General features: G+C 41.9%; 1 protein-coding gene across 5 annotated transcripts in view; it reads left to right on the top strand.

The window, feature by feature from the left end:
- The window catches only part of LOC129712085 (RNA-binding motif, single-stranded-interacting protein 3), a 1,245,262-nt gene that overhangs the window by 427,422 nt on the left and 791,908 nt on the right, over nucleotides 1–25,932 (top strand). For 4 of the 5 annotated variants that reach the window (XM_055660298.1, XM_055660306.1, XM_055660272.1 and 1 more), the window contains exon 3: nucleotides 4,798–4,974. In XM_055660298.1, coding sequence (XP_055516273.1) covers nucleotides 4,798–4,974 — 177 coding nt within the window. The remainder of the gene's footprint in view (nucleotides 1–4,797; nucleotides 4,975–25,932) is intronic. The other variant, XM_055660289.1, reaches the window with a different exon arrangement.

The raw sequence follows: 25,932 nt of genomic DNA, 5'->3' as shown, positions 1-25,932 counted from the left end.
TGAAACAGCAAATCTAATATCATACTTATACAACATTATTTTAAATATAGAAATACCTACAACCGATGGTATTAGAAGAGACTGGGAACAAGAAATAGCTATAAAAATTTCAAAAGACAGCTGGGATAAACACTTGCTATATGTGCATAAATGCTCGATCAATGTACGACATACTCTAATTCAATTTAAAACATTACATAGACTATATTAATCAAAAACTAAAATAAATAAACTTTTCCCCAATGTCTCACCCATTTGTGATAGATGTCAGTCACAAGAAGCTACCATAGCGCACTCTTTTGTTTTTTGTATAAAAATCCAAAATTCTGGAACTAAATATTTGAAATATTCACAAAATTATTTAAAATAAAACTTGTACCAAAAGCAGAATGGATCATTTTTGGAATATCGGAAGGTAACCCCGAATTAAACGTGTTTCAAAAGAACTTACTTAATTACGGGCTAATAATGGGAAAAAAAGCTTATACTCAAATTTTGGAAAAATGCTCCAATACCAGCAATAAAAATGTGGATTTCAAACATTTTTGAAACACTACACTTGGAAGAGACGAGACTCCTCCTAGCAGGCAAAGCAGACCACTTCCAAAAGACGTGGTCTGCATTTATGGAACTATTACAAGCATAAGGTGCAATAGTAATTTAAAATATAAATGGTACGAATATCTGGTAACGGGGGGTATAAAATAAATTAAAAAAAAAACACGGTTGGTATATCGTTTTTTGATAAGTTTTGTGTTACAATAGAGCGATTTTTTCCCTTTTTTTTTCTTTTCTTCCTAGGGTCTTATTTCCCTCCTTTACTTCCTTCTCTAACTTCTTCCCTAAGGGGCTTTCTTTTCCCAACACTTTCCTGCACCTTCACGATTCTTGCTCACTTTCCTTACTTCTTTTATTTCTACCTTTTTTAAAGCTCGAAAAACGAAGTGGTACAACAAATGTAATAAGATATATGTGATGTGCATTACTGTAATTTACTGTACTTCTAATTTAAAAAAAAAATAAAAAAAAAATGTCATTGTGGCAATTTCAAGTATAGAATGAAAACAAGAATGTTTAGTTGTCACGTGCAGCGACATCAGAACAATGCCATTCTCAGTTGCTGCACCTTAACAGGCCAGTTAAAGCAACAACACACAGATACATGTAAATAGATTGATTTAGTTTACTATTGCCACTTGTAGCGAGGTACAGAGAAAAGCTTTTGTTACGGCTAACCGGTAAATGCAACAAGCCGCTCACAATGTACAGATAAAGGAGAACTGGCGCAACATATATAATCAATAATACAATGGATTAATAATCAGTAATACTGGGTAATCATCCCAGCATATCATTGGAGGCCCAAGTATTAGCATTAAAATTAATGCCCCTCAGCGCCAGAGACCTGGGTTCGATCCTGGTCTCGGGTGCTGTCTGAGTGGTTTGCACGTTCTCCCTGTGACTGCATGGGTTTTCTCCGGGTGCTCCGGTTTCCTCCCACATCTCAAAGACGTGCGGGTTTGTAGGTTAATTGGCCCTCTGTAAATTGTCCCCTAGTGTGTAGGGAGTGAATGAGAAAATGGGATAACATAGAACCAGTGTGAACGGGTGATCGATGGTTGGCATGGACTCGAAGGGCCGAAGGGCTTGTTTCCACGTTGTATCTTTGAACTAATTATAATATTGAACAAATCAAGACTTACCTATCAGATTTGAACATGAACAATATTATCCCAAGGTTGCAGAGTATTTGAATGGCATTTACTGCATAATCCCTGAGATTATTCTTTGTAAAGTGAAGGGCAAAGTTCATCTCTACAAGTTTCATTTTCTGAAGTTAATTTGTAGTTTATATTTACCATCTTGCCTTTGTTTATTTGTTCCCATGATACATGAATCCAAGACTTGCATTTAAAGATGAACAAAATATCAATTTAAAGTCAGATATCAACTAATTTCCCCGATTGAGTATGAATATCGATTTCTTTAACATCCCCTCTCTCTCCCATCCCTCCCCCACCCGAGTGCTACTAGCTTCAAAGTCGTCTTGTTGGGTCTCAATGTGTGACAAGGAACTGCAGATGCTGGTTTATACCGAAGAGAGACACAAAATGCTGGAGCAACACAGAAGGGTCATGACCAGAAACGTCACCCATGGAGCTGCTGCTGACGCTGCTGCTGGCTGCCAAGCTGCGGATGCTATGCATGCTAACTCTAGGGAGTCTGCTGACGGCCGGCACAACCGGAGCCCGCGTATCCCTGTAGGAGACCGACCCGGGGCTCCGCAACGGCGTGGGTACTTTCTTCCCGCCCGTTTGGCGGGCTCTGGAGCTCCTGGGGTCCTTATCACACACCATGCCCCTCGGGCTGGGAATGGACAGCGGGACCTGCGAGCGCGACCTGGGTTATCTAACACCACCAAGACCCCGGTGTGTACTGACCTCTCACCCGACCCGGCTGTCTTTTAATGGGCCTTCTCTAGAGAGATGCTGCCTTATCCATGCCGGTCACCAGGGCGAATTCGGCACAGAGACTCTAACGGTAGCAGCGCAACGCTTCCGACACCTCAGACGGCCCGGGACTCTTGCACTGAGGCTGCTCCATGGCCGGAGCTGCAGCGAGCGACTCGCCAGCCCGGAAAACACACGCCAGCCCCGCTCCCCGTCCACATCTGTCCCCGCCGCTGCTTCTGCTTCCAACCCTCCCTCAGCCCTGGCTCTCCAACACTCACGGCCCATGCAGTTGATATGAGTATTGACATTTTCGTTGATCACAGAATTTCTCACGGCAGAGCATGAGGAATTAGTGATCAGCATGATAGCGTGAGAATTTGTCGAAATACGCAAGTTTCACGCTCAATGCGTGAGAGTTGGCAGCCCTGATATAAGATTATTAAGGGTTTGGACACGCTACATGTTTCCAATGTTGGGAGAGCCCAGAACCAGGGGCCACAATTTAAGAATAAGGGGTAGGCCATTTTGAACGGAGATGAGGAAATACTTTTTCACACAGAGAGTTGTGAATCTGAGGAATTCTTCGCCTCAGAAGGCAGTGGAGGCCAATTCTCTGGAGGCTTTCAAGAGAGAGAGAGATTTGGCTCTTAAAGATAGCGGAGTCAAGGGATATGGGGGGCAGGCAGGAACGGGGTACTGATTGTGGATAATCAGCCATTATCACAGTGAATGGACCTGCTAGCTCGAGGGGCCGAATGGCATACTCTTGCAACTATTGTCTATTGTCTATTTCATGAAATATATATCTTTTGGAGGTTATTTTGCTGCTTATGTGTTAGAAAAATTCTAAGCTTCTGTTATGTAAACTATCAGAAGAAAGCTTAAGAATCACTTTCAATTTATTGAAAATGCAGGAGCTTCAGACTTTGTCCCCTGAACCCCCACCCCCAGGACCCTGCAGGGGTCCAGCCAGCCCCCCGGCCAACACTTCCACCTTTTTTTCTGGAGGTGAATATCATGCTTAGTCCGCATTGCTTAAAAATGTTGGGCCACTCTATGCGGGTTTAAAAAAAAAAATAATATTAATAATATAGTGTAATTCAATACAAATAATAGTTTAAATAAAAATTAAAAGGTTATTAAAGTATCATGTAGGCTACCCGCAAACGAAAAAACATTCAAATTAAGGATGTTTCATTCTAAATATATTTAATATAAAATAATTATAAATAAATTAAAACACTATTAACATTTATGACAGGAATTAAAATTTGTGGTGATCTGTCGTGGAACAACTACATTGAAGAAGATAACAGTAGTTGCCCAGACCTCGTTGCTGGTTGCGAAGGGGCCCCAATAACTGTTCAAGCTACAGGGCCCAAAAAATGTGGGTTCGCCACTGATTTAGATTGAAAAGGTTGGGCACAGGGGGGCTAAGACTAAGATTCTTATAACATAGGCATAATAAGCTGCCTGTTATTATTATGTTTATCTCTAATTTGGTATGTGGCCCTTTTGCTGCATTTTTACGATGAAAATATTGAGCATTACAGTCAACCCTCGGTATTATGGATCTCATTATAACGGATCTCTGTTATGGCGGCAGATCTGCTGACCTTCACCCCCAAGCTGGTGCTCCAACACCACCCTTGGCCAGCACCACTTTCCCAGCCGCTTCCAGGCCAGGCTGCCGATGTTACCCCTAGCCCGTACCATCCCCCCAGTAACTTCCAGGCCTGGTCACCGCCACCACCGCCAGCCCATATGGCCTCCTGGCTGCTTCCCGGCCACACTTGCTGCCACCACCAATCCTTACCAGCACTGTCTGCCTCCAGGCTGCGACTGATGACTCCGCCAATCCTCATCTCAACTCACCTGGATTCCAAGTCCAGTTCCAGACCAAGTGTTTGAAGAAGGGTCCCAACCCGAAATGTTACCTATCCACATTCTCCAGAAATGCTGCCTGAATAGCTGAGTTACTCCAGTACTTTGTGCCCTTTGGGGTATTAACAAGCATCTGCAGTTCTTTGTTGTAACTACTTATAGATGAGACCCTATTGTTTGGTGATCCCCTATTTGGTTATAATGAACAATCGGCAATAACGAACACCATTCCTCCCAAATGGTCTGTTATAACAAGGTTTTACTGTATTTTTTTTAAGTTGCTTTCAATGAATGATTACAAATGAAAATGCTAAGAAATATTAATATTACAAAAGTATTCTTGAGTTCAAGTTATTATCTCTTGATTCTGATTATGGAAGATTTGACATACAGAATAGTTAATCATAAGCAGACCTGCTGAGCCAATTGTTATTTACCACTATAATTTTATTTACCCTAGCAGCCAGGCCCTGCAGTGCGAACATACCAGAACAGTAAGGCGAGAGTCACCATGAGCCCTGGCTTTACCCCACAGTGGAGCAACAATCAGTCTGCATGGAACAGCTACGCTTATCCCAGGGCTAACGTTCACTTTCAGTCCCATGCCAATTACAGCTACTGTCCTGGACATCCTGCCGTAAGTACGCCAACTGGGCAATATCTCATGAATATTAATTAATTGCTTTCATGCTATGATTAAAATACAGCCATTGGAAATGCAGTAAAGTAATAAATTGACCTTTCTATGTTGGCAATGACTAGAGTCAAAAAGCTTTGGCTAATACTGGATATTTCTTTTTTGAGTTGAAACTATGGTGCATTTGAGCAATTTAGCAGAAAATCATTTTGGCAGAAGAAGATTTTGGTCAGATTTATTCTTGAACGATCAGGTAAAAGGCAATAGAGCCAAAGCCTGCCACCCATCTGTTGTGGGATATACTGTCCTTTGTGTGTGCTGTTGTCTATTGAGGCACTGATCGACCTAACATCAAAATAGTTTTCTGACACATTGCTTCTCACTATGTACTTGAAACAAGTGCATTGGGAATCACAATAATCGCAGTGTATTCTGAAGAAATCTAGGGATCAGTTTGTATTTGTTTATATGAAGACAACATTTCTAAATTCATAATGGATCGAACAGACTGTTTTTGCATTTCATAAAGAAAAGTTATAAATTATTAATTCATAAATGGTTACAAGCAAAAGTATACATAAAATTGAAAAATATATTTCCTCTGAGCATGTTAATCCTAATAGTGTGCAGAAGGAAATGCTTCTGAGTATCTGTTTTAAAATGTTCTCTGGAATGAAATGGATCAACTTACAAAGGAGATTCAGTGAAACCAGGATCATCATGTGTTTGCACACTTGTCATTATGGAACCTTTGGGATAGAAGTGTAAATGAAATTGGGGAGCTTGAACCCGATTACCTTTTGCTTCCAGGGAACTTGCTGTCTCGGTTAGTACTCGGTTAGTGAATTTTGTGAATTTAATCTGTTGCTTTATTACTGTTGTGAAAACATTGTATACACTTATTTTTTTAATTATTCAAAACATTCCAGGCAATCTAGGAAATATATTGTGGGATTGGTCATAGTGACATTTAATAAGTAATGGGTGAAAGGTTACTTCAAGTGGTTAGTGATTTGTGTACATTGGGTATGCAAGCAAATAATTTCACTGTGCCTCATCACATGTGACAATAAAGTATTCCATTGCATCTTATTAAAAGGGGCATCAGGTTCAAGAAGATAAGTGGTGCACTCCTGTTCCTTATTTAAATTCCTCTATGACTTTGTACTTACTTAAGACCATAACCTCTTACAGCCCTACAACAGCATGAGATAGCTAGAGTCCTTTAATCTTACAAATCTTTGGTTTTAATGATATTTGTGACCAACTGCTTGCATTAATTGTGATTGCAACCAGCCGCACATTCAGTTTTGGAATTCTCCCTCTTTCTTTTAGATTCTTTCTTAAAGAAACTTCTTAAAAGCTTCCTCTTTAAGCTCCTTCATCTTAGGTTTTTTTTTGTCCTAATTATCCTGTATTAGAACCAAAAATTATTGGAAACACCTTAGCACGATAAGTAATATCTATGAAAAGAGAAACTGAGAACATTTCAGGCTGAAGACCCTTTGATAAGGGTGGATTGGGAGTTCAGATTACCAGCATCTGCAGTGTTGTTATGATTCGATAATGTTTATATGATAGGATGCTGGCTATTTTACTATTTTATCGAAAGCTCAAGTTGATAATAATGTCTTGAGCAGTTGTGTCCTCAGACCGTGACAAAAACTTTTGCAAAAAATAAAAATGTTCAACTATCTAAATGAAGGCAGGGTATAATTGCTGAATGTAAACAGGTAATACCATTGACTTTGTAATAATTTTATCTTTCATCACGCACTCTCCAATATTTGGGGACAAATCTCACAGAAAAATTCTATGCCTTTTCTACAACGTGTTAAAATGGAATTTATAAAGTGTAAATAGTTCTTAAAAATCCTGCATGTAACATCTATAACAAGATGGCTCCATAACTAGGCCATGACATACACACAAGCATTTGGATTCAGTAAAGTCATGGAATTCCTTGTTAGAATGAATGGCACATTGTCTAGCAGTTAACTTGTTAAACAAATTGAACTTCCAGGAAATAATTATTTACAAAAGATCTCACTCTGAAGTGAATGTCAGTTATTTAACAAAGATTGATATTTAGCAGAAATTGATCTATCTTTTCTTGTATAGGACGTCTATTACATGTAATGTAATGAATCACTACCTTTGATGAGTTTATTATTTCTTCACTGTTGAAGTTGTTGCAACAAGCGCAGACATAACACTTAGATCTTACATGTTTTGGAGAACCATTGTGTTTGTCCTTCATAATTCAGCTTCAACTTGCGTGTGCATATCCATAGATTTGTTTATTAAATATGTATTTTTGGATGGTTATTAGATTTGGAGGGGGAATCGGTGTCCCTACCTAACCTCCACTTACACAGCCCCTTGGTTGCCATTACTGACTGGGGGTCAACAACAGTCATGATATTCCTGTAAACACAATGATGGTGAGATGATATATTCGGAGTGTTCTTTGGAATGATATGGACAGCTTCTGCATTTAAATAAATTTAAGAACTTTTATTTAAAGAACGTCTATTTTTCCAATATAAACAATTGGTTTTTTTGCCTTGAAAGATAACAATAGTAATACAAAGGAACAATTTTAGCTTAAGCATCAAAACGAATATCAAAAAATATCCAAACTGATTTATTGTTGGTTGCAATGGTGCAATGTGTTGTCCATGGCTAGTCAAAGAGAATGATGCTGACTCTGTGTAAACAAACAGCTGGATGTTCATGCAGGATACAATGGCATAACTGTGGGCATGAAACCCAGAGCAAATCTCCTGCAATTCTGTTTCAACCTAACTAAAGTCAAATGTCTGAATTTCCCTGTGCCAAATAACTAATAATTCTGCTTTCAGTTTCATCTATCAAAACAAATAATTAATAGCAAATTCAATAATTAACTAATTGACATTAATTTATGCACACAGCACAGCAAAGGGTATATGTATTATTGTATTGAAAAAGGATGCTGACATAATAATTGCAGAAGCACCTATTCAGCTCATTATGTAGATTAAAGAGAATAATGAGACCTCCATGGATTTATTTTAGATAATATTGGAACCTATGAGCAGGTGTGGGCCATTTCAACCCATGTTACATGATTGAATTCGATCTTGACTGATCTGCACCTGATTCCTACTTTCACCCACTTGATATGTTCTGCGAACAAAAAGCACCATATTTCCCAGCAATGAAGATGCATCTGCGTCGAAGACGCATCTCCAGTAGCTACCTGCCAACCACCACCTCCACCGGTTGCGCCTGTGCCGAAGGTGGCGGCTAGTTCTGCTCTCCGGTCCTGGTGGCCGCTCGCAGCCACCCGAGCTACTAAGTGAGTTCCTGGCATGATCCCCGACCTGCTCCTTCTCAACGTTCCTGCCCTCCCTGCAACTTTACCCCTGGTGGCCCAGCCAAGTTTGCTACATTTTGCTGACCTGGGATAGACTCCCCACATGCTGTGAAAGGAATTCCCTCCCCCCCCCCCCCCCCCCAGTGGCACTGTCCTTTTAAATCAGCTGCCAGCAATGAGGGATAGACTTGGCTATCCCTCAGTGCAGTAACACAGTTCTTGGCTAACAATCTAACCTTTGGCCTCCAAGACGCAGGTACACTTTCACGCCTTATTTTTGGGTAAAAAATAGCGTCTTCATTGCCAGGAAATACTGTAATTGATCATGGTAATTACATTTTCAGTTTACCCAACATACATACTTTTAGGGAGAACTCCTAAATAGGCTTGCTCCAATTTTTTCTTAATTAATTAATTCTTAATTATTCCACACCCACAACAAATAATTTACATATCTCTTCATACCAAATCTTTTTACATACCAAATCTACATGCTAGATCCTTTTATCATATCAGTGTGAAGAAAAGTCCAACCCAAAATATCATCTATCCATGTTCTCCAGAGATGCTGTCAGACCTGTTGAGTTACTCTGACATTTTGTGTCATTTTTTAAACTTCAAGTGGGGTCAGTTATTATTGTAATCAGGTTTGAAAACTTTGATATTTAATGTTTGCATTTGTACATTAGTTGTGACAAATCTTGGGTGGGGAGGAGCCTGATCTCTTTTTGATTTCCCACATATGTTGGTTTATCATCATGAAGAACATTCTCTGATTCATTCTTCTTATGATTCAAAGAAGGTGACCTCACCTTCTTAACAATATAACTAAGTTTTAAAAAACACTCAGATGATCAGGTAACATTTGGACAAAGGGAAAGAGAATTAGAATTATTTTCAGCAGGTTCTGTTTTTATTTCAGCATCTGCAGCATTTGTTTTTCATTCCCAACATTGAACTCTCTTTTCCCATTCACTGGGTCTGTCTGTGCCTCTTTTTAATTCCATGCACCATCTACCCGATTTTACCATGAGTCCTGATTCAGTGCCATCCACAAACTTAAATATAAATCTTTCTATTTATTGATCTTAATTTGAACACCATTGGTGAAAATCTAGAGTCACTCAGATCTCTGTGGAGAACCACTAATCACTTCCCACCAACTGGTGAATGTTCCATTTATTGCTTTGTAACATGATTAATTACCTATCCAAGCCACAGCTTTATCTGCAGTTAAGGGTATTTTTATTCTTCGAGAAATCTCTTGTGTCTAATGTTTCTGAAAGTCTTTGTTGATAACATCTGAGGGCATTCTACCGTCAATCAAATTCATGATCTCTGCGGGAAGTTTAAATGAAGCAGTGTGATATGACCTATTTTCACAAATTGAACATTTCACACTTAACAAGTTTTGAATTGTGCTGGCTCTGATATCTTACGGTAACCAAAACAAGCCTGGTTCATGAAACAGCTATTCTGACGAGTAATAACTTAATCTCATACACAAATCAGGAAACTAGTTTGTTAAGATTTCCATCTTTTTTTTTCTGTTATAACATGATTATAACATGATTAGTTAAAACAAATGTAGGTCCCTTGCAGTCAGAAACAGGTGAGTGGATCATGGGGAACAAGGATATGGCGGATCAATTGAATAACTACTTTGGTTCTGTCTTCACTAAGGAAGACATAAATAATTTGCTGGAAATAGCATGGGACCGCGGGTCAAAGGAGTTGGAGGAATTGAGTGAAATCCAGGTTAGCCGGGAAGTGGTGTTGGGTAAATTGAATGGATTAAAGGCCGATAAATCCCCAGGGCCAGATAGGCTGCATCCCAGAGTACTTAAGGAAGTAGCTCCAGAAATAGTGGATGCATTAGTAATAATCTTTCAAAACTCTTTAGATTCTGGAGTAGTTCCTGAGGATTGGCGGGTAGCAAACGTAACCCCACTTTTTAAGAAGGGAGGGAGAGAGAAAACGGGGAATTACAGACCAGTTAGTCTAACATCGGTAGTGGGGAAACTGCTAGAGTCAGTTATTAAAGATGGGATAGCGGCACATTTGGAAAGTGGTGAAATCATTGGCCAAAGTCAGCATGGATTTATGAAAGGTAAATCCTGTCTGACGAATCTTATAGAATTTTTCGAGGATGTAACTAGTAGCGTGGATAGGGGAGAACCAGTGGATGTGGTGTATCTGGACTTCCAGAAGGCTTTTGACAAGGTCCCACATAAGAGATTAGTATACAAACTTAAAGCACACGGCATTGGGGGTTCAGTATTGATGTGGTTAGAGAACTGGCTGGCAAACAGGAAGCAAAGAGTAGGAGTAAACGGGTCCTTTTCACAATGGCAGGCAGTGACTAGTGGGGTACCGCAAGGCTCAGTGCTGGGACCCCAGCTATTTACAATATATATTAATGATCTGGATGAGGGAATTGAAGGCAATATCTCCAAGTTTGTGGATGACACTAAGCTGGGGGGCAGTGTTAGCTGTGAGGAGGATGCTAGGAGACTGCAAGGTGACTTGGATAGGCTGGGTGAGTGGGCAAATGTTTGGCAGATGCAGTATAATGTGGATAAATGTGAGGTTATCCATTTTGGTGGCAAAAACGGGAAAGCAGACTATTATCTAAATGGTGGTCGATTGGGAAAGGGGGAGATGCAGCGAGACCTGGGTGTCATGGTACACCAGTCATTGAAGGTAGGCATGCAGGTGCAGCAGGCAGTAAAGAAAGCGAATGGTATGTTAGCTTTCATTGCAAAAGGATTTGAGTATAGGAGCAGGGAAGTTCTACTGCAGTTGTACAGGGTCTTGGTGAGACCACACCTGGAGTATTGCGTACAGTTTTGGTCTCCAAATCTGAGGAAGGACATTATTGCCATCGAGGGAGTGCTGAGACGGTTCACCAGACTGATTCCTGGGATGTCATGACTGTCTTGTGAAGAAAGACTGGATAGACTTGGTTTATACTCTCTAGAATTTAGGAGATTGAGAGGGGATCTTATAGAAACTTACAAAATTCTTAAGGGGTTGGACAGGCTAGATGCAGGAAGATTGTTCCCGATGTTGGGGAAGTCCAGGACAAGCGGTCACAGCTTAAGGATAAGTGGGAAATCCTTTAAAACCGAGATGAGAATAACTTTTTTCACACAGAGAGTGGTGAATCTCTGGAACTCTCTGCCACAGAGGGTAGTTGAGGCCAGTTCATTGGCTATATTTAAGATGGAGTTAGATGTGGCCCTTGTGGCTAAGGGGATCAGGGGGTATGGAGAGAAGGCAGGTACGGGATACTGAGTTGGATGATCAGCCATGATCATATTGAATGGCGGTGCAGGCTCGAAGGGCCGAATAGCCTACTCCTGCACCTAATTTGTATGTTTCTATGTATCTATGATGCACAGCTGTACTTTTGTTTCAAGGTCTTGGTCACTCAATTCATCTTCAGTATTCATGTTTTTAGTCTCCAAAACATTGCCAAATTCTATCTGTAGATTGGTTATTGCATGTGAACCAATCAGAGTAATGGACTACCACTAACTCCAACCTATTGAACACTTTATATTAACACTCACTTGCTATATTACATAATCACACCAGTGGTAGAGTGGAACTAACCTGTATTGTACTGTGCCATTATGACTGATGATTAAAGCTGACTTAAACACCAGACTGTGTCTGTACACTTGTTTACATGCTGTCAGAAACCTGGAAACTACCCACTGCGTCCGTTTATCGGATTTTATTTGCATTTTATTGATTTGATCTTTTGCTACGATTGGTCACTCGTGCCAAAAACCAGCCCAACTGATCTTTGATGCAGACATAGGTGAGCGATGGAGGCTCTTCGAGATCGACTAGGAGCACTACATCAATATCGCCCATTGCAATGACCCAAACGATCAAGGCATCTCTCCTGCTCAACCTGGCTGGACCCGAGGCTTTGATTCACGCGCAGACCTTCGACTTTGCGCCACCCGTACTCAACGTGAACAGCAGGTGGTGGTCCCAGCTGAGATGATGCGCAACCCTAATGTGTTGCTACGAAAATTCCGTGAGTTACGTGACATACCATCTAACCGCATTCTACAAAGAGCTAAGTTCTTTGCCCAACACCAGCTTCCAGATGAGCCTGTGGAACATTTCATTTGTGATTTAAAGTATATGGCCCTGCGATGTCACTTTGGCAAGATAACTAATGAGTTAATACGCGACAAGATCGTTAGCGGCATGTCTGATCGAAAATTAAAAACAGAACTACTATGAAATGCAGACATGACTCATGAACAGGCTGTACACGCCTGCTGCATGTCGGAGGTCGTAGCCCCGCTGAGTGATCAGCTTGACACTCAGCCTGTTACTCAGAAACTTAATGTCAACTTGACCAGTTTCAGTAATCGCACCGCGTCAGCCACTACTAAAAGATTTGCTAACGAGCCACCACAGAGGTACGCAAACTGCAATTATTTCCATAATAAGGGTTTACAATTCTGTCGAGCAAATAGAAAACTTTGCAATTACTGCAAGAAAATGAACCATTTCGCTACCTGCTGTCGTTCCCATGGGAACCGAAATGCTAAGTCAGAGTCTAATCTGCACCTGCTGCAGCAAGACCCAACATTCTTTGACTCCCTTGAACAGTTTGAAGCCACCCACAGAACAGAAACAATTAGCTCACAAGACAAGTCTACTGTTCACCCTCTCCTATGGACATCTGGTAAGCTCCTGGACCCTGCTGTTACTGTGCACATTAATAACATAAAAGCTCTAAAATGTCTTCCTTCTTCCTGAGCCATGGCTTCACCTCTACAATTGTTAACAAAGCCCTTGACCACATCCATTCACTTATTGTGCATCTGATCGCCCCCTTCTCTGCCAGGATAGAACAAGGTTAGACCTCCTCTAGTTTTCACTTTCCACCCCACGAGCCTTCACGTTCTACAGATCAATAGCTGGAATTTCTGCTACCAGTAAAGTGATTCCACCATTAGACACATCTTCCATCTCTTTCCATTTCAGCATTTCACTTGTAACACTTTGTAACACTTGTGCTTTCACCTCTTCCCTTCCTACCGACCAGTGACCCAACCAGCAGATAGTTATGGTATGGCCACTAATATGAAAGATGTTGTCACAACCATAGAGTGATATTATGGAAATAGGTTCTTCAGCCCCTGATTCATACTGACTTAATGAGCCATCTAAACTAGTCCCATCTGCCTAGGTTTGGCCCATATTCCTCTAAATGATTCATATCCATGTACCTGTCCAAACAAATTTTAAATATTATTATTTTATTTGCCTCAATAACCGTAGGTTTAGTCGTAGTAGGTTGGCATGTTAAACGTAGGTAATCGAGGGTAGTCGAAGGTAGCCGTAGATAGTCTTCATCATAGTTGAAGGGAGGTCGAAGAAGATCGAAGGAGGTCGTCTTCACTCTCCACTGTCCGGTGTCCAATTTTCTCAAAGTTAGTCGTAGCTAGTCATAGTTAATCAAAGCTAGTCTTCAACATAGGTCGAAGGAGGTCGAAGGAGGTCTTCAACATGACATTTTTTCAAACTCTCCCAAACTCTTCTAAACTCGCCAATTAGGTCGCCCAAGTGGTACAGCCCATTTAGTGTGAAAAAGTTGCCCCCCAGGTTCCTAATAAATCTTCTCCCTCTCATTTTAATTTGTGCTCTAATCCACGTGAAGATATTTATCAAAGTTTGAACGTGTACCTGCTCCACCACTGTCCTTGTTTCCTTTTAGCATCTCTTTTGTTTTGTTTTAGTTTTAGTTTTTGTTCTTGTTCAGCATGTTTTTCTCTCATCACCCACATTTCTTACTCTCTTTTGCCTCCTGGACTCCTGGTGTATGTTTTGACTGCAGCCTTCTTTGTGCAGAAGAAACAACTTTAAAATCAGCAGCACAATATGGATGAGTGCAAGATCGGATTTTTTGCTGTTGATATCAAAATAATGATTTTTTTTTTAATGATTCAATGATAGAAAGTAAACCTAGTAGGAAAGAAAGTAGTTTAAAATTCTCTCTACACATGGGAGAATTTATTTTTTCATAATTTTGTGCAGTATTCTGACAAGCATGTTTTCTACAAAGATGGATCTAAAACAAACAATATTGGACATGCATTGAAGTTTGTGCAGGAAATTTCCATAAATTTATAAAGTGAAAGGGAATATAAGGCCCATAAATGCACGCATGATTAAAATGGATAATAAAGAACCAGCAAAATGATTATTTTGTTCTTCCTTTTACAGTGGAAACGGTTCATATCACCAGAGGAACAAAGGAACCAATAAATATGACAGATTGAGTAAGCAATACTTAATATCAACTCTTAAAAATCTGATGGAGATCAGCAATAATCTATTGATGAGAGGCTGAATAGACACAATTTATTCCTATTATTAGGAGGCATAAACTATTGCATCAAACTATTGCTTTGATGATGAGTTTTAATGAGCGTGAAAATGTCCATGTCATCATTTCACATATTCCCATTGCACTTTTTCTGAACCTATGGTAGAACCTCAATTATTCACATGTTAATTATTAACCTGCCAAGGAACAGCAAATATCAAACTCCTGTTTAATTATAATTCATGTTTTTTTAATCTTGTGTATCTTCAATGTCCACTCTCCACTCAAAAGCGATCCAGTGTTAAGAGCCCATTTGGGCAACCTAATCCTGTAACGAATATAGCTTGGACCCAATAGCAGCACAGAATCAGGCAGGTGTAATTGGTAATGAACCTTATTACGATACTGTAACACAGAGTAGTAACACGGGAATGGGTACACCGTACTCACACAGAGGCTCAGGATTGAGCGAGGGTTCCGAAGAGGGGCAGGCAGGAGACGTAGTCGGGGTAGCGGAAGGTCCAGTAACCAGGAGATCCAACACACGATGCAAACAAACCAGCGAGGGACAGACGAAAGGAGAGTCGAAGCCAGGCAGGTAGTCGAGGAGCCATTGCAGGGATACACCAAACAGCCCAGGAGAGAGGCAGACAGAAACCAGGAGGTCGGGGACAGAAGGCTGAGGTGCTATCCGAGAAGACGACAGGACGGAATGGTCAGGGGCAGGCAGGTTCGAATCCGTGTAGGCAGTCGGGAAATCGCTGGAGAGTCTTGCATGAGTGCTGAGAACAATCTGGCACTGTGTGAACGGTGAGGAGAGTCTATATACCGGGTTAATAGGTGATCAGAGGCAACTGAGTGCAACAGGTGAGGAGAGTTAGGCTGATGAGGGGGGAGTGGCAGGCGAGGAGAAGGAGGGACCGGTGGAAAAGTACTGGGAGGTTAAGTGGATGAGAATGAGGAGAGGGCAGACTGTGACAAATCTGCGAGATCTGGTGAGTTTGCCCTTGACTCGTACTCGCAGCATGGTCGACACAAGGTCGTAGAAGGTCTTCGTAACTCTCCTTCATGCTCGAGAGTGGTCTCCACATATTTGAGGCCTCGGCTAGGTTGCGGCGTTTTTTTCAATATGTAAATAAATGCCCGCGATTAAACAAAGGTCGCCATGGAAAAAATCGATAATTTTTTTACTCGTAGGTTTAGTCATAGTAGGTCGGCATGTTAGTCGTAGGTAATCGAGGGTAGTCGAAGGTAGTCGTAGATAGTCTTCATCATCATCGAAGGGAGGTCAAAGGAGGTCGTTTTCACTCTCCACTATTCAGTGTCCAATTTTCCCGGAATTAGTCGTAGCTAGTCATAGCTGGTCATCAACATAGTCGAAGGGGGTCGAAGGAGATCTTCGACATAGTCGAAGGAGGTCTTCAACGTCATTTTTTCAAACTCTTCTAAACTCGCCAATTAGGTTGCCCAAGTGGGACAGCCCCTTTATAGTACATAAAATGATGTTGATTATCTTATTGGGAAGGTCATTTTAGAGACTGATCAGAACTCCTGAAATATGGGAAATTTCCAGACGTGTTTTGTGCCTTGGCTTGTTTCTATATCTACTCAATTCTAATGTGATCATGAATTAATAAATTCAAATGCAATCATAGTTTTAGAGTCGTACCGCACAGACACAGACCTTTCAGTCCACACCAACCATCAAGTACACATCTGCACAAATCATACTTCATATTTTACCAGCACTTGGTCAGCAGGCAACTATGTCTTGGCGATCCAAGTGCTGATTCAGATGCTTTTTAAATGATGTGAGAGAACTTGCTCCACCACTGTCGCAGGCAGTGTGCTTCAGATTGCAAACTTCTTGTGGATGAAATAACAAGTTTCTTCAGATCCCCTCTAACCTTCTCATCCTCCACCTTAAATCTATACTCTGAAGTTTTGGACATCTTTGTTATGGAAAAATGTTTCTCACATTCCACCCTATCTATACCGCTCACAATTTTGAATATCTCTGCCAGTTCATCTCTTAGCATCCTCCACACCAAGGAAAAGAAAAACAACCTATTTTGTGAAGTGGAAGGAAAATGATACATGGTTTTCAAATTTTTTTACAAATAAAAAACTGAAAAGTGTGGCGTGCAAAAGTATTCAGCGTCAATAAAGCTTCTGAGTCAATACTTTGTAGAACCACCTTTCACTGCAATTACAGCTGCAAGTCTTTTGGGGTATGTTTCTATCAGCTTTGCACATCTAGAGACTGACATTTTTGCCCATTCTTCTTTGCAAAATAGCTCAAGCTCAGTCAGATTGGATGGAGAGCATCTGTGAACAGCAATTTTCAAGTCTTGCCAGAGATTCTCAATTGGATTTAGGTCTGGACTTTGACTGGGCCATTCTAACACATGAATATGCTTTGATCTAAACCATTCCATTGTAGCTCTGGCTGTATGTTTAGGGTTGTTGTCCTGCTGGAAGGTGAACCTCCGCCCCAGTCTCAAGTCTTTTGCAGACTCTAACAGATTTTCTTCCAAGATTGCCCTGTATTTGGCTCCATCCATCTTCCCATCAACTCTGACCAGCTTCCCTGTCCCTGCTGAAGAAAAGCATCCCCACAGCATGATGCTGCCACCACCATGTTTCACAGTGGGGATGGTGTGTTCAGGGTGATGTGCAGTGTTAGTTTTCCGCCACACATAGCGTTTTGCATTTAGGCCAAAAACTTCAATTTTGGCCTCATCTGACCAGAGCACCTTCCTCCACATGTTTGATGTGTCCCCCACATGGCTTGTGGAAAACTGCAAACGGGACTTCTTATGGCTTTTTTTCAACAATGGCTTTCTTCTTGCCACTCTTCCATAAAGGCCCGATTTGTGGAGTGCACGACTGATAGTTGTCCTGTGGACAGATTCTCCCACCTGAGCTGTGGATCTCTGCAGCTCCTCCAGAGTTACCATGGGCCTCTTGGCTGCTTCTCTGATCAATGCTCTCCTTGCCCGGCCTATCAATTTAGGTGGACGGCTATGTCTTGGTAGGTTTGCAGTTGTGCCATACTCTTTCCATTTTCGGATGATGGATTGAACAGTGCTCCGTGAGATGTTCAAAGCTTGGGATATTTTTTTATAACCTAACCTTGCTTTAAACTTCTCCACAACTTTATCCCTGACCTGTCTGTGTGAGCTACCCAAGCAAAATATGAGGTGCTGTTCCTCCAATTGGGCCTCACTCTGACAATGGAGGAATACCAGGACAGAAAGGTCAGGTTGAGAATGGGAGAGGGAGTTAAAGTGCTGAGCAACAGGGAGATCAGGTTGGTTAAAGCGGACTGAGCAGAGGTGTTCGGCGGAACGATCGTCGAGCCTGCTCTTGGTCTCGCCGATGTACAGAAGTTGACACCAGGAACAGCGTATACAGTAGATGAGGTTGGAGGAGGTGCAAGTAAACTACTGCTCCACCTGAAGGTGTCAACATCTGTACCTTATATCACTGTACTGTAATTGGTACATGTGACCATAAAAGACCTTTGAGTTACTGCAGTATTTTGTGTCTACCTTCAATTTAAACCAGCATCTGCAGTTCTTACCTACACACTATGAGAATAGATCTGTGCCCTTAAATTGGATGAATTAAACAAATACATGAAGGAGATCTTGGGTTTGTTACTTGAAAATTAGAGAAATATTGAAGAAGGGATAGTTGAAAGTGAATTGTGAAATTAAGAAAGAAATAAAAAAATTACTTTGCAGTTCTCCGAATCTCCTGCATTAAAGTCAGGGAAAAATTATTAGAATCCAAGCAGAAATGATCAGCTGTTTTAAGACATGTACACCGATTCCCTGGGTCCCATTGATTGTTGGGTGAAGTAATGGGCCTGCCCCACTTACGCAACTTTTTTGGCGACTGTCGTAGGTCGTTGCAGGTCGCCGAAAATTTTCAACATGTTGAAAATCCAGCGGTGACCAGGACAAGGTACGACTCTTTGGGCGACTACTCACGACCATACAGGCTTCACCTCGCGACATGTCGCCAGGGTGTTGCCTGTATGGTCGTGAGTAGTCTCCTCAGTCGCCCAAAGAGTCGTAGCATCTTTCTGGTCGCCGCTTTCAACATGTTGAACATTTTCGGCAACCTGCAACGACCTATGACGGGTATCACTGAAAAAGTCACATAAGTGGGACAGGCCCATTAGGCTGCAAGGTACATGCAGCCTATTACACCTCCTCTTTTCTAAATCTTTGTCGAATGACTCTATTCTCCGCAGGTTGCATTTGCTTCATTCAAACCACTTAAAATCTTATTAAATATTTTTTTAACTATTATTATTATTATTATTGCAACAGTCTTGACTGGTACAGTAAAACAGTTTTAAAAAGAAGCTTTTACATGACTTTCAGGAAGAAATGAATGATCTTGTTTTCAGATTATCTTGATAGATAATAGATCTAAGGCATGTCAAGTTACAGTTTATGAATAAGGTTAAAATTTCAATTTGCAATAAAAAAAATTGGTTCAGTCTGTATTCAAAATGTAACATTAGCTATAATTGAAACAAAATGAACATGAAAATAATGTTTAAATTTCTGTTCCCAGTCCATATATATCACAATTAAATACTCTTGACTTGACTAGACCAGGGCTGAGCTACAATATTAGTGACTGGAAACATATCTGAACTGGGCACAAAGTGTGTTGATAGTCAATGGCTGGTTCAGTAGGCAGGAAAGATTGTGCTTATAATTGCAACAAAGGCTTCCATTTGGCCCAAAGATATTAGTAAACCTGTAATTTCTAAATCATTGAGGTGGATATTTCACTCATTTCATTGGTAATGAGAAAAGTGAGCATTTATTCTAATTGTAAATCAGCATGTGATTATATAGTTTTATGAGAAAAGTTACAATTTCAATTCACAGAAAACAAATGTTCAGTCTGTATTCAAAATGAAACATTTGCTATAATTAAAACAAAATAATTTTATGCTCTGAATGTGTCTCTGGACTTCCCGCTCCCTCCTGGATGTTTAGCAATTTCTCATTTCCAATGGGAAAGTTTGCCTTTGGCCATGAACATTAATTCGAAACTGTACATGGTGGAGAACTTGACTCAATCATTTAAATTTTTCTTCTCCGCTGTCTATCATCCATTTTCCTGCTCTAGGTTTCAATTGAACATCTAAGAGAATCAATAAGAGAGCTAAAAAATCAGTTATGTTCACTAGTGCCAAAGCTAGTAGAATATTGAAATAAAAAAATAATAATTTGCAGGATATGGACAGCACTGGCTAAGATAAGTGTTTATTGTCCAGCTCTATCTACCGTTGTGAAGGTGATCTTGTGGGACTTGAAGCGGAATCTCAGGTTCTGGTAGTGCTGTTCCCATGCCCCTGTTGCCCTCCTCTTTGGGAGATATGTGTTTGGGATATGCTGTTGCGTATCCTCAAGCAAGTAATTGCTGTGGAATACTGAGAACTTTTTTTATTGATCTAACCCTGAGAATGTTGAAGCTACAGGCTTAAGTTACTTTAATTATCATAGGGAAGTCTGGAGATTTCTCAGGTTTGCCTGTTGTGTGCAATGTCTTGTGAACAAGATCTAAAAGGGCTGGTAAACATTGGAAACACTATTTTATTTTTACTTCAGATTTTATCCCACCCATGTAAAGTGCCGAAGTCTTCCTTTCCATAAGATAAATGCTGCTGTTGTTGAAATATTTGGGAATAAACGTGTCATCCACACCAATCTGTTCCATTTATGTATGTCTGCATGTTTAAAATAGTTTAATTAAGAAATGTAGATGTTGATTTATTTATTTTCTAAATTATTTTGTGAACTGAGACTTATAAGTTATAAGAACGAATTAGCCTAAAATATCTAAACACAATATTTGGGCTTGAGGCATATGTTCATAATCATACCTGCCCTAGAAGGGAACCCACCCCAGAGGGGAGTTTAGACTGGTACAACTAGGAAATACATTTTGTAAACATACATCTTGAAGATGTCAAGTGTGTAAAGCCCCTGTCCCACTTGGGCGACCTCCACCGCGAGTTACGATGACCTTGCCCATGACCCATTGTCGCGGGACGGTCGCCAAGAGATCATAGGAGGTCTTCGTCACTCTCCTTCATGGTCGAGAGTGGTTTCCGCGTAGTCGAGACTTCAGCTAGGTCGCTGCGTACTTTTCAAGATGTTAAAAAGTTGACCGCAACTTAAAATAGGGTCACTGTGGGAAAAATCGATACTTTTTTAGTCATATGTAGAATAGAATAGAATAGAATAGAATGCCTTTTATTGTCATTCAAACAGCTTGGTTTTAACAAAGTTGCATTTTTTACAGTCTTTCATTACAAAAAAACCTAAGACCCACACTTAACACAGTTTACATAAACTTCCATCACAGTGAATATCCAACACCTCCTCACTGTGATGGAAAGCAAAGTCTTATCTCTTCCCTTTGTTCTTCTCCCGCGGTCCAGCAGTTCAACTGCAGCGTCGAGGCGACTGTGGCTCCCGATGTTAAAGCCCCCGGCGGGCGATGGTAAGTCCTGTGGCTGTTTAAGCCGTGCTGGGCGATGTTCGGCCCTGCTCCGTGTCCTTTAAACCCCGCGATTCAAGCGGGAGAAGTTGCCGTTGCGGGAGCTCCAAAAAGTGTTCTCCCACCAGGACCCTGCGAACACCTGATGTTCCCGTCCACCGGGCCTGCGGCCGGAGCCTCCGAAGCTCCGAAGTCGGGTCGCAACCGCGCGTCACCACAGCGCTTCCTGTTTCCGCGCTGTCAGGTCCGCAGGCTCCGCGACTGGAGCGGTCCGGTTGGTCCCGGCCAGAGGCCGCCGCCGGCTCCACAATGTTAGGCCCAACGACACCGGAGACACGGCAGGGAAAAAGTTGGGTTCCCGAATGGGGGACGAAATTAACAGTCCCCCCCCCCCTCGCCACATATACAAAGCTAAAGAAAAATAATAAAAACTGTATGTCAAGATATACATTCAACGAGACAAAAAAAAGACAGACAGACTGCAGTCGAGCCGTTGCCGATCTACGCTGCCACACCACAGGTCTAGTCGAAGTCAGTCGTAGTAGGTCGTGATGCTAGTCGTAGGTACTCGAAGGTGGTCGAAGATAGTCGAAGGTAACAGCTCCGGGGTGAAAAAAAGTCAGAAGAAAAAAAAGGTGATTTAAACAGCAGCCCATGACCTCTGTCACTCCAGGGCATGTTCATTCATAGCTGGAGAGTTATTTGGAGGAGACGTGTTTTAGAGATGGCACCAAAAAGGCAACAGCGCAGGAGCAGGGCACAACCCTAAAAAAACCCGGCTATGCAGGTGTTTCCCACAAAGGATGAGGAGTGGCAGGAGGTGATGCCACAGGGGGTGATAGTGCAGGAGGAGGTAGCCCTGCATGAGAGACCCCTGGAGGAGGTGCCCAGGGTGATAGTATATGTCCCCACCACCACCCCATCCTTCACTGCCTCATTTGAAAGCAGCAAAGCAGCCCTTTCACCTGTGTCTGACACAGCATCAGAGGCAGATGCCCCATTGGTGGTGAGGGAGGGTTGGAGGAAGGTAATGCCCTACACCTTCACCAGGCAGCAGGAGGGGGACCTTGAGGAATGGTTCCAGCAGAATGCCATCCTGTACGATGAGGAGAATGAGGGGTACAGGGACAGGGAATGCCCCACATGTGTGCTTAAAGTTCCATCTTTAAAGTTCCATCAAAGCCCAGCGCCACTCTCTTCCAGTCATCTGGTGTACTGGGACAGTCCATCAAATCATCTCCATTCACCCATTTAGACCTCTTCTTGTGCTTCCTCTTCACCCTTGTTCTTCCCCATCTGCCTTTCTTAAAAGGCTGCTGAAGCAAAAGGGCAATTGCAAACAGCAGTAGTTGTATTTTTACTAACATCCTCCAAACTAGTTCCTTCCTTGCTTGCATGGTTCAGAATGATTTAAAGAAAAAACCTTGGAGGCATTTTATTGTGAGAAAAAAATGCAGACATGACATCATTTTATCAGGTGATCATTTGAGCTGTAGACACTGATCACTGGTCGTTGTTGGTTTTCGGTGTGGTCCTCTGAGGTGGAAGGGGGACGTGCTCGTTCGTGGACCAATTTGTCAGAGCATCCTCGAGTAAAACGTACATGGTCGAAGCCAGTCTTCAACATAGTCGAAGGAGGTCCTCTCATAGTCAAGAGAGGTCTTTAACATAGTCGTAGGAGGTCATATACATAGTCGAGGAAGGTCATAGGAGGTCGTAGGTCACTGCGATCTTGATTTTTTTTTTAATAGTCGCTTATGGTCGCCAGAACTCGCAGTGGAGGTCTCCCAAGTGGGACAGGCCCTTAATGCAACAACCCAATTTGTAATCTTTTACAGTAGTTGCACACATCAAACGTACACAATATTTAGAGTGACGTTTGAACATATAGAACATCCTGTTACTGTTGAAATAATTAATGCAGTGATCTTCAAGTAAAGCCACAGCTAACACAGATTGGTGTTCAGGAGACTGAAAAGGCAAGTGGAGGAATGGTCACCCTACTTGCAGAATGTGATAACAGAGATTTTCAGTTAAAGAGAGGATCAGAGTGACTGGGAATCGCTGCCCCTAATCACCCTTGTTGTTGAAATAAAAGGGTCTCATCAGAATATAATTAGCAATCTGATCTAAGGTTGCAACTCAGTTGAACCTATTCATATTTTTAAGGCAGAGATTCACAGATTCTTGATTAGTAAGTGTGTCAGGGGTTATGGGGTGTAGGCAGGAGAATGGGATTGAGAGGGAAATATACTGTAGATCAGCCATGACTGAATGGCGGAGTAGACTTGATGGGCCGATTGGCCAAATTTTGCTCCTAAAACGTACAAACTTAGTCAAGTCAAGTCAAGTTTATTTGTCACATACACATACGAGATGTGCAGTGAAATGAAAGTGGCAATGCTCGCGGACTTTTGTGCAAAAGACAAACAACAAAACAACCAAACAAATTATAAACACAATCATAACACACATATTCTTTTACATAATGTCCTTGTAAGGGACACCTAACAATGGGCATGAGACATCGGAGTTTTGTGTAGTTTCTGGACAGCAACACAACCCCACAGCAGATTAAAGCATGTGCTACATAATTGAAATTAGAGGACAACTACTTCTGGTTAAAAAATCATGTTAAAATAAATGGAGTAATTCAGCAGGTCAGGCACCATCTCTAGAGAACATGGATAGGTGATATTTTGGGTCAGGACTCTTCAGTTTTTAGTTTTAGTGATAGTACAGAAACAGGCCTTTTGGCTCATCTGGTGCGTGCCAACCGACAATCCTCACACATTAACACTACCCTATACACACTAGGGACAATTAACATTTAAACCAAGCCAATTAACCTACAAACCTATACATCTTTGGAGTGTGGGAGGAAACCGAAGATCTCGAAGAAAACCCACGCAGATCACGGGGAGAACGTACAAACTCCACACAGACAGCACCCGTAGTCGGGATCGGACCCGGGTCTCTGGCGCTATAAGGAGCAACTCTACCACTGTGCCACCATGCTGCCTTCTTCAGATTGATTGAGATGGTGGCGGCGAAGAAAGCTGGAAGACAAAACCCAACATGTGGGGCAAGTGAGATGGGGTTTTTTATAGGTGGATGTTTAGATAAGGCTAGATATGAAAAGACAGCTGTGAAACAAAAGGATTGAAGAGTTACGAATTGGGGAAGGAATATAGGTGGAATGGGAGGTGAGAAATAGGAGGGCTGTTAGCTACCCAAGATTCCAATGACCAATATTCATTTACCACATATTGACCAAATATGTCCAACACCAGCCTTCCTGTTTTGCATGTGGGTTAGGGTATTCACGGAATGGTGGCAATGTACAAGGGAATGTACAACAGGAGAATTCCCTTTGAGATGGATTCCATCCTGGATTGCACCATGAACCTTTTGAAATTCATCGTTTTCATTACCTGAAGATATTCTGGATATTGTCTTCAGATTACACTCATCTTTCACCATTCTTTTCCATTATAGTCATGTTAGTTGTGTTCAGCTCCAATGACCAAAGACAAATTTCTCCTTCCTTGAGTTCCAATCATTAATGTATTTCTGGGATCTCAAACCACATATCAAATTTATCATAAACATCTGTTTCGTCTGCGCACAAAAACTAATCACAAATCTCATTTTGGATACTCGAGGCATGACTGCTCGCCTATAATTCATAAATAAGACATTAAAACAATACTATATACTAATACTAAAACAATACATGCAAGAAAAAAATGTGTAGGAAGGAACTGCAGACGCTGGTTTAAACCGAAGATAGACTGAAGAAGCGTCTCGACTGAGTGAGGGTGCCGTCAAGTATTGCTGCCCAGCCTGCAGCTGCCCAGCCTGCAGCTGTCCGTCCTTTCACCCATTTTTTTATTTTTTAGTATGTTAAAAAGTTTTTTCAGGTCTAATCTTTTTTATGTAGGGGGGGGGGGGGGGGGGGGGGGGGGGAAACTGCATTTCTCAGACCCTACCTGGTCGGAGATGCGGTTTTTCTCTGAGCCTTATCTTCGCCTCTTCCTCGCGGCCTACCAACGGGACTGGAGCGGCGTTTCCTGCCAGGACCGGCCAAAACATCAGCTTTGGCGGCGGCACAGCGCTGAAGCACCATTGCAGAGCGGGCGATGCCTTACCCGGGTCACCGTGTGGTAAGCTCCGGAGTGCTGAGACTGCCGACTCCAACATCGCGGAGCTGTGGGGTCTGCGGAGCGTCCAGCCATGGCGGCGCTGACTTTTAAACACCGCGGAGCCTGGGATCTCTCGCCGAGATCGCCAGTGTTGGAGCTCTGACCAGCGCGGCCTGTGGACTTTGGGAGCTGCGGTCTCTGGCAGCAAGCGGCTGTTCCAGGCACTCCATGCCACTGAAGAGTGTTCTCCCGACGCCGGAGCTCCATCAGCCGGCGAGAGAGCCTGAAACATCGGGCCGCCGTTGCGGCAACGGCGGAGGCCTCAAATAGGCCCCAACCATGGGGTGAACAAGAGGAAAAGGACTGAACTTTGTTGCCTTCCCTCACAGTGGGAACCATTGCGGGAGGATTAATGTTTTATATTAAATTCTTCTTTAATGTGGTGCCTTACTTTTATTGGTTTGCTGCAAATGGCAACTCAAATTTCACTACACCAGAAATGCTGAGTTCCTCCAGCATTTTGAGTCTGTCAACATATAAGAGGAAGCTGT

This window comes from Leucoraja erinacea, chromosome 2 (assembly GCF_028641065.1).
Source record: "Leucoraja erinacea ecotype New England chromosome 2, Leri_hhj_1, whole genome shotgun sequence".
In the NCBI taxonomy this organism is placed as follows: domain Eukaryota; kingdom Metazoa; phylum Chordata; class Chondrichthyes; order Rajiformes; family Rajidae; genus Leucoraja; species Leucoraja erinaceus.
Note: the sequence above shows the minus strand (reverse complement) of the source record. Positions and strands in the feature narration are given on the sequence as shown.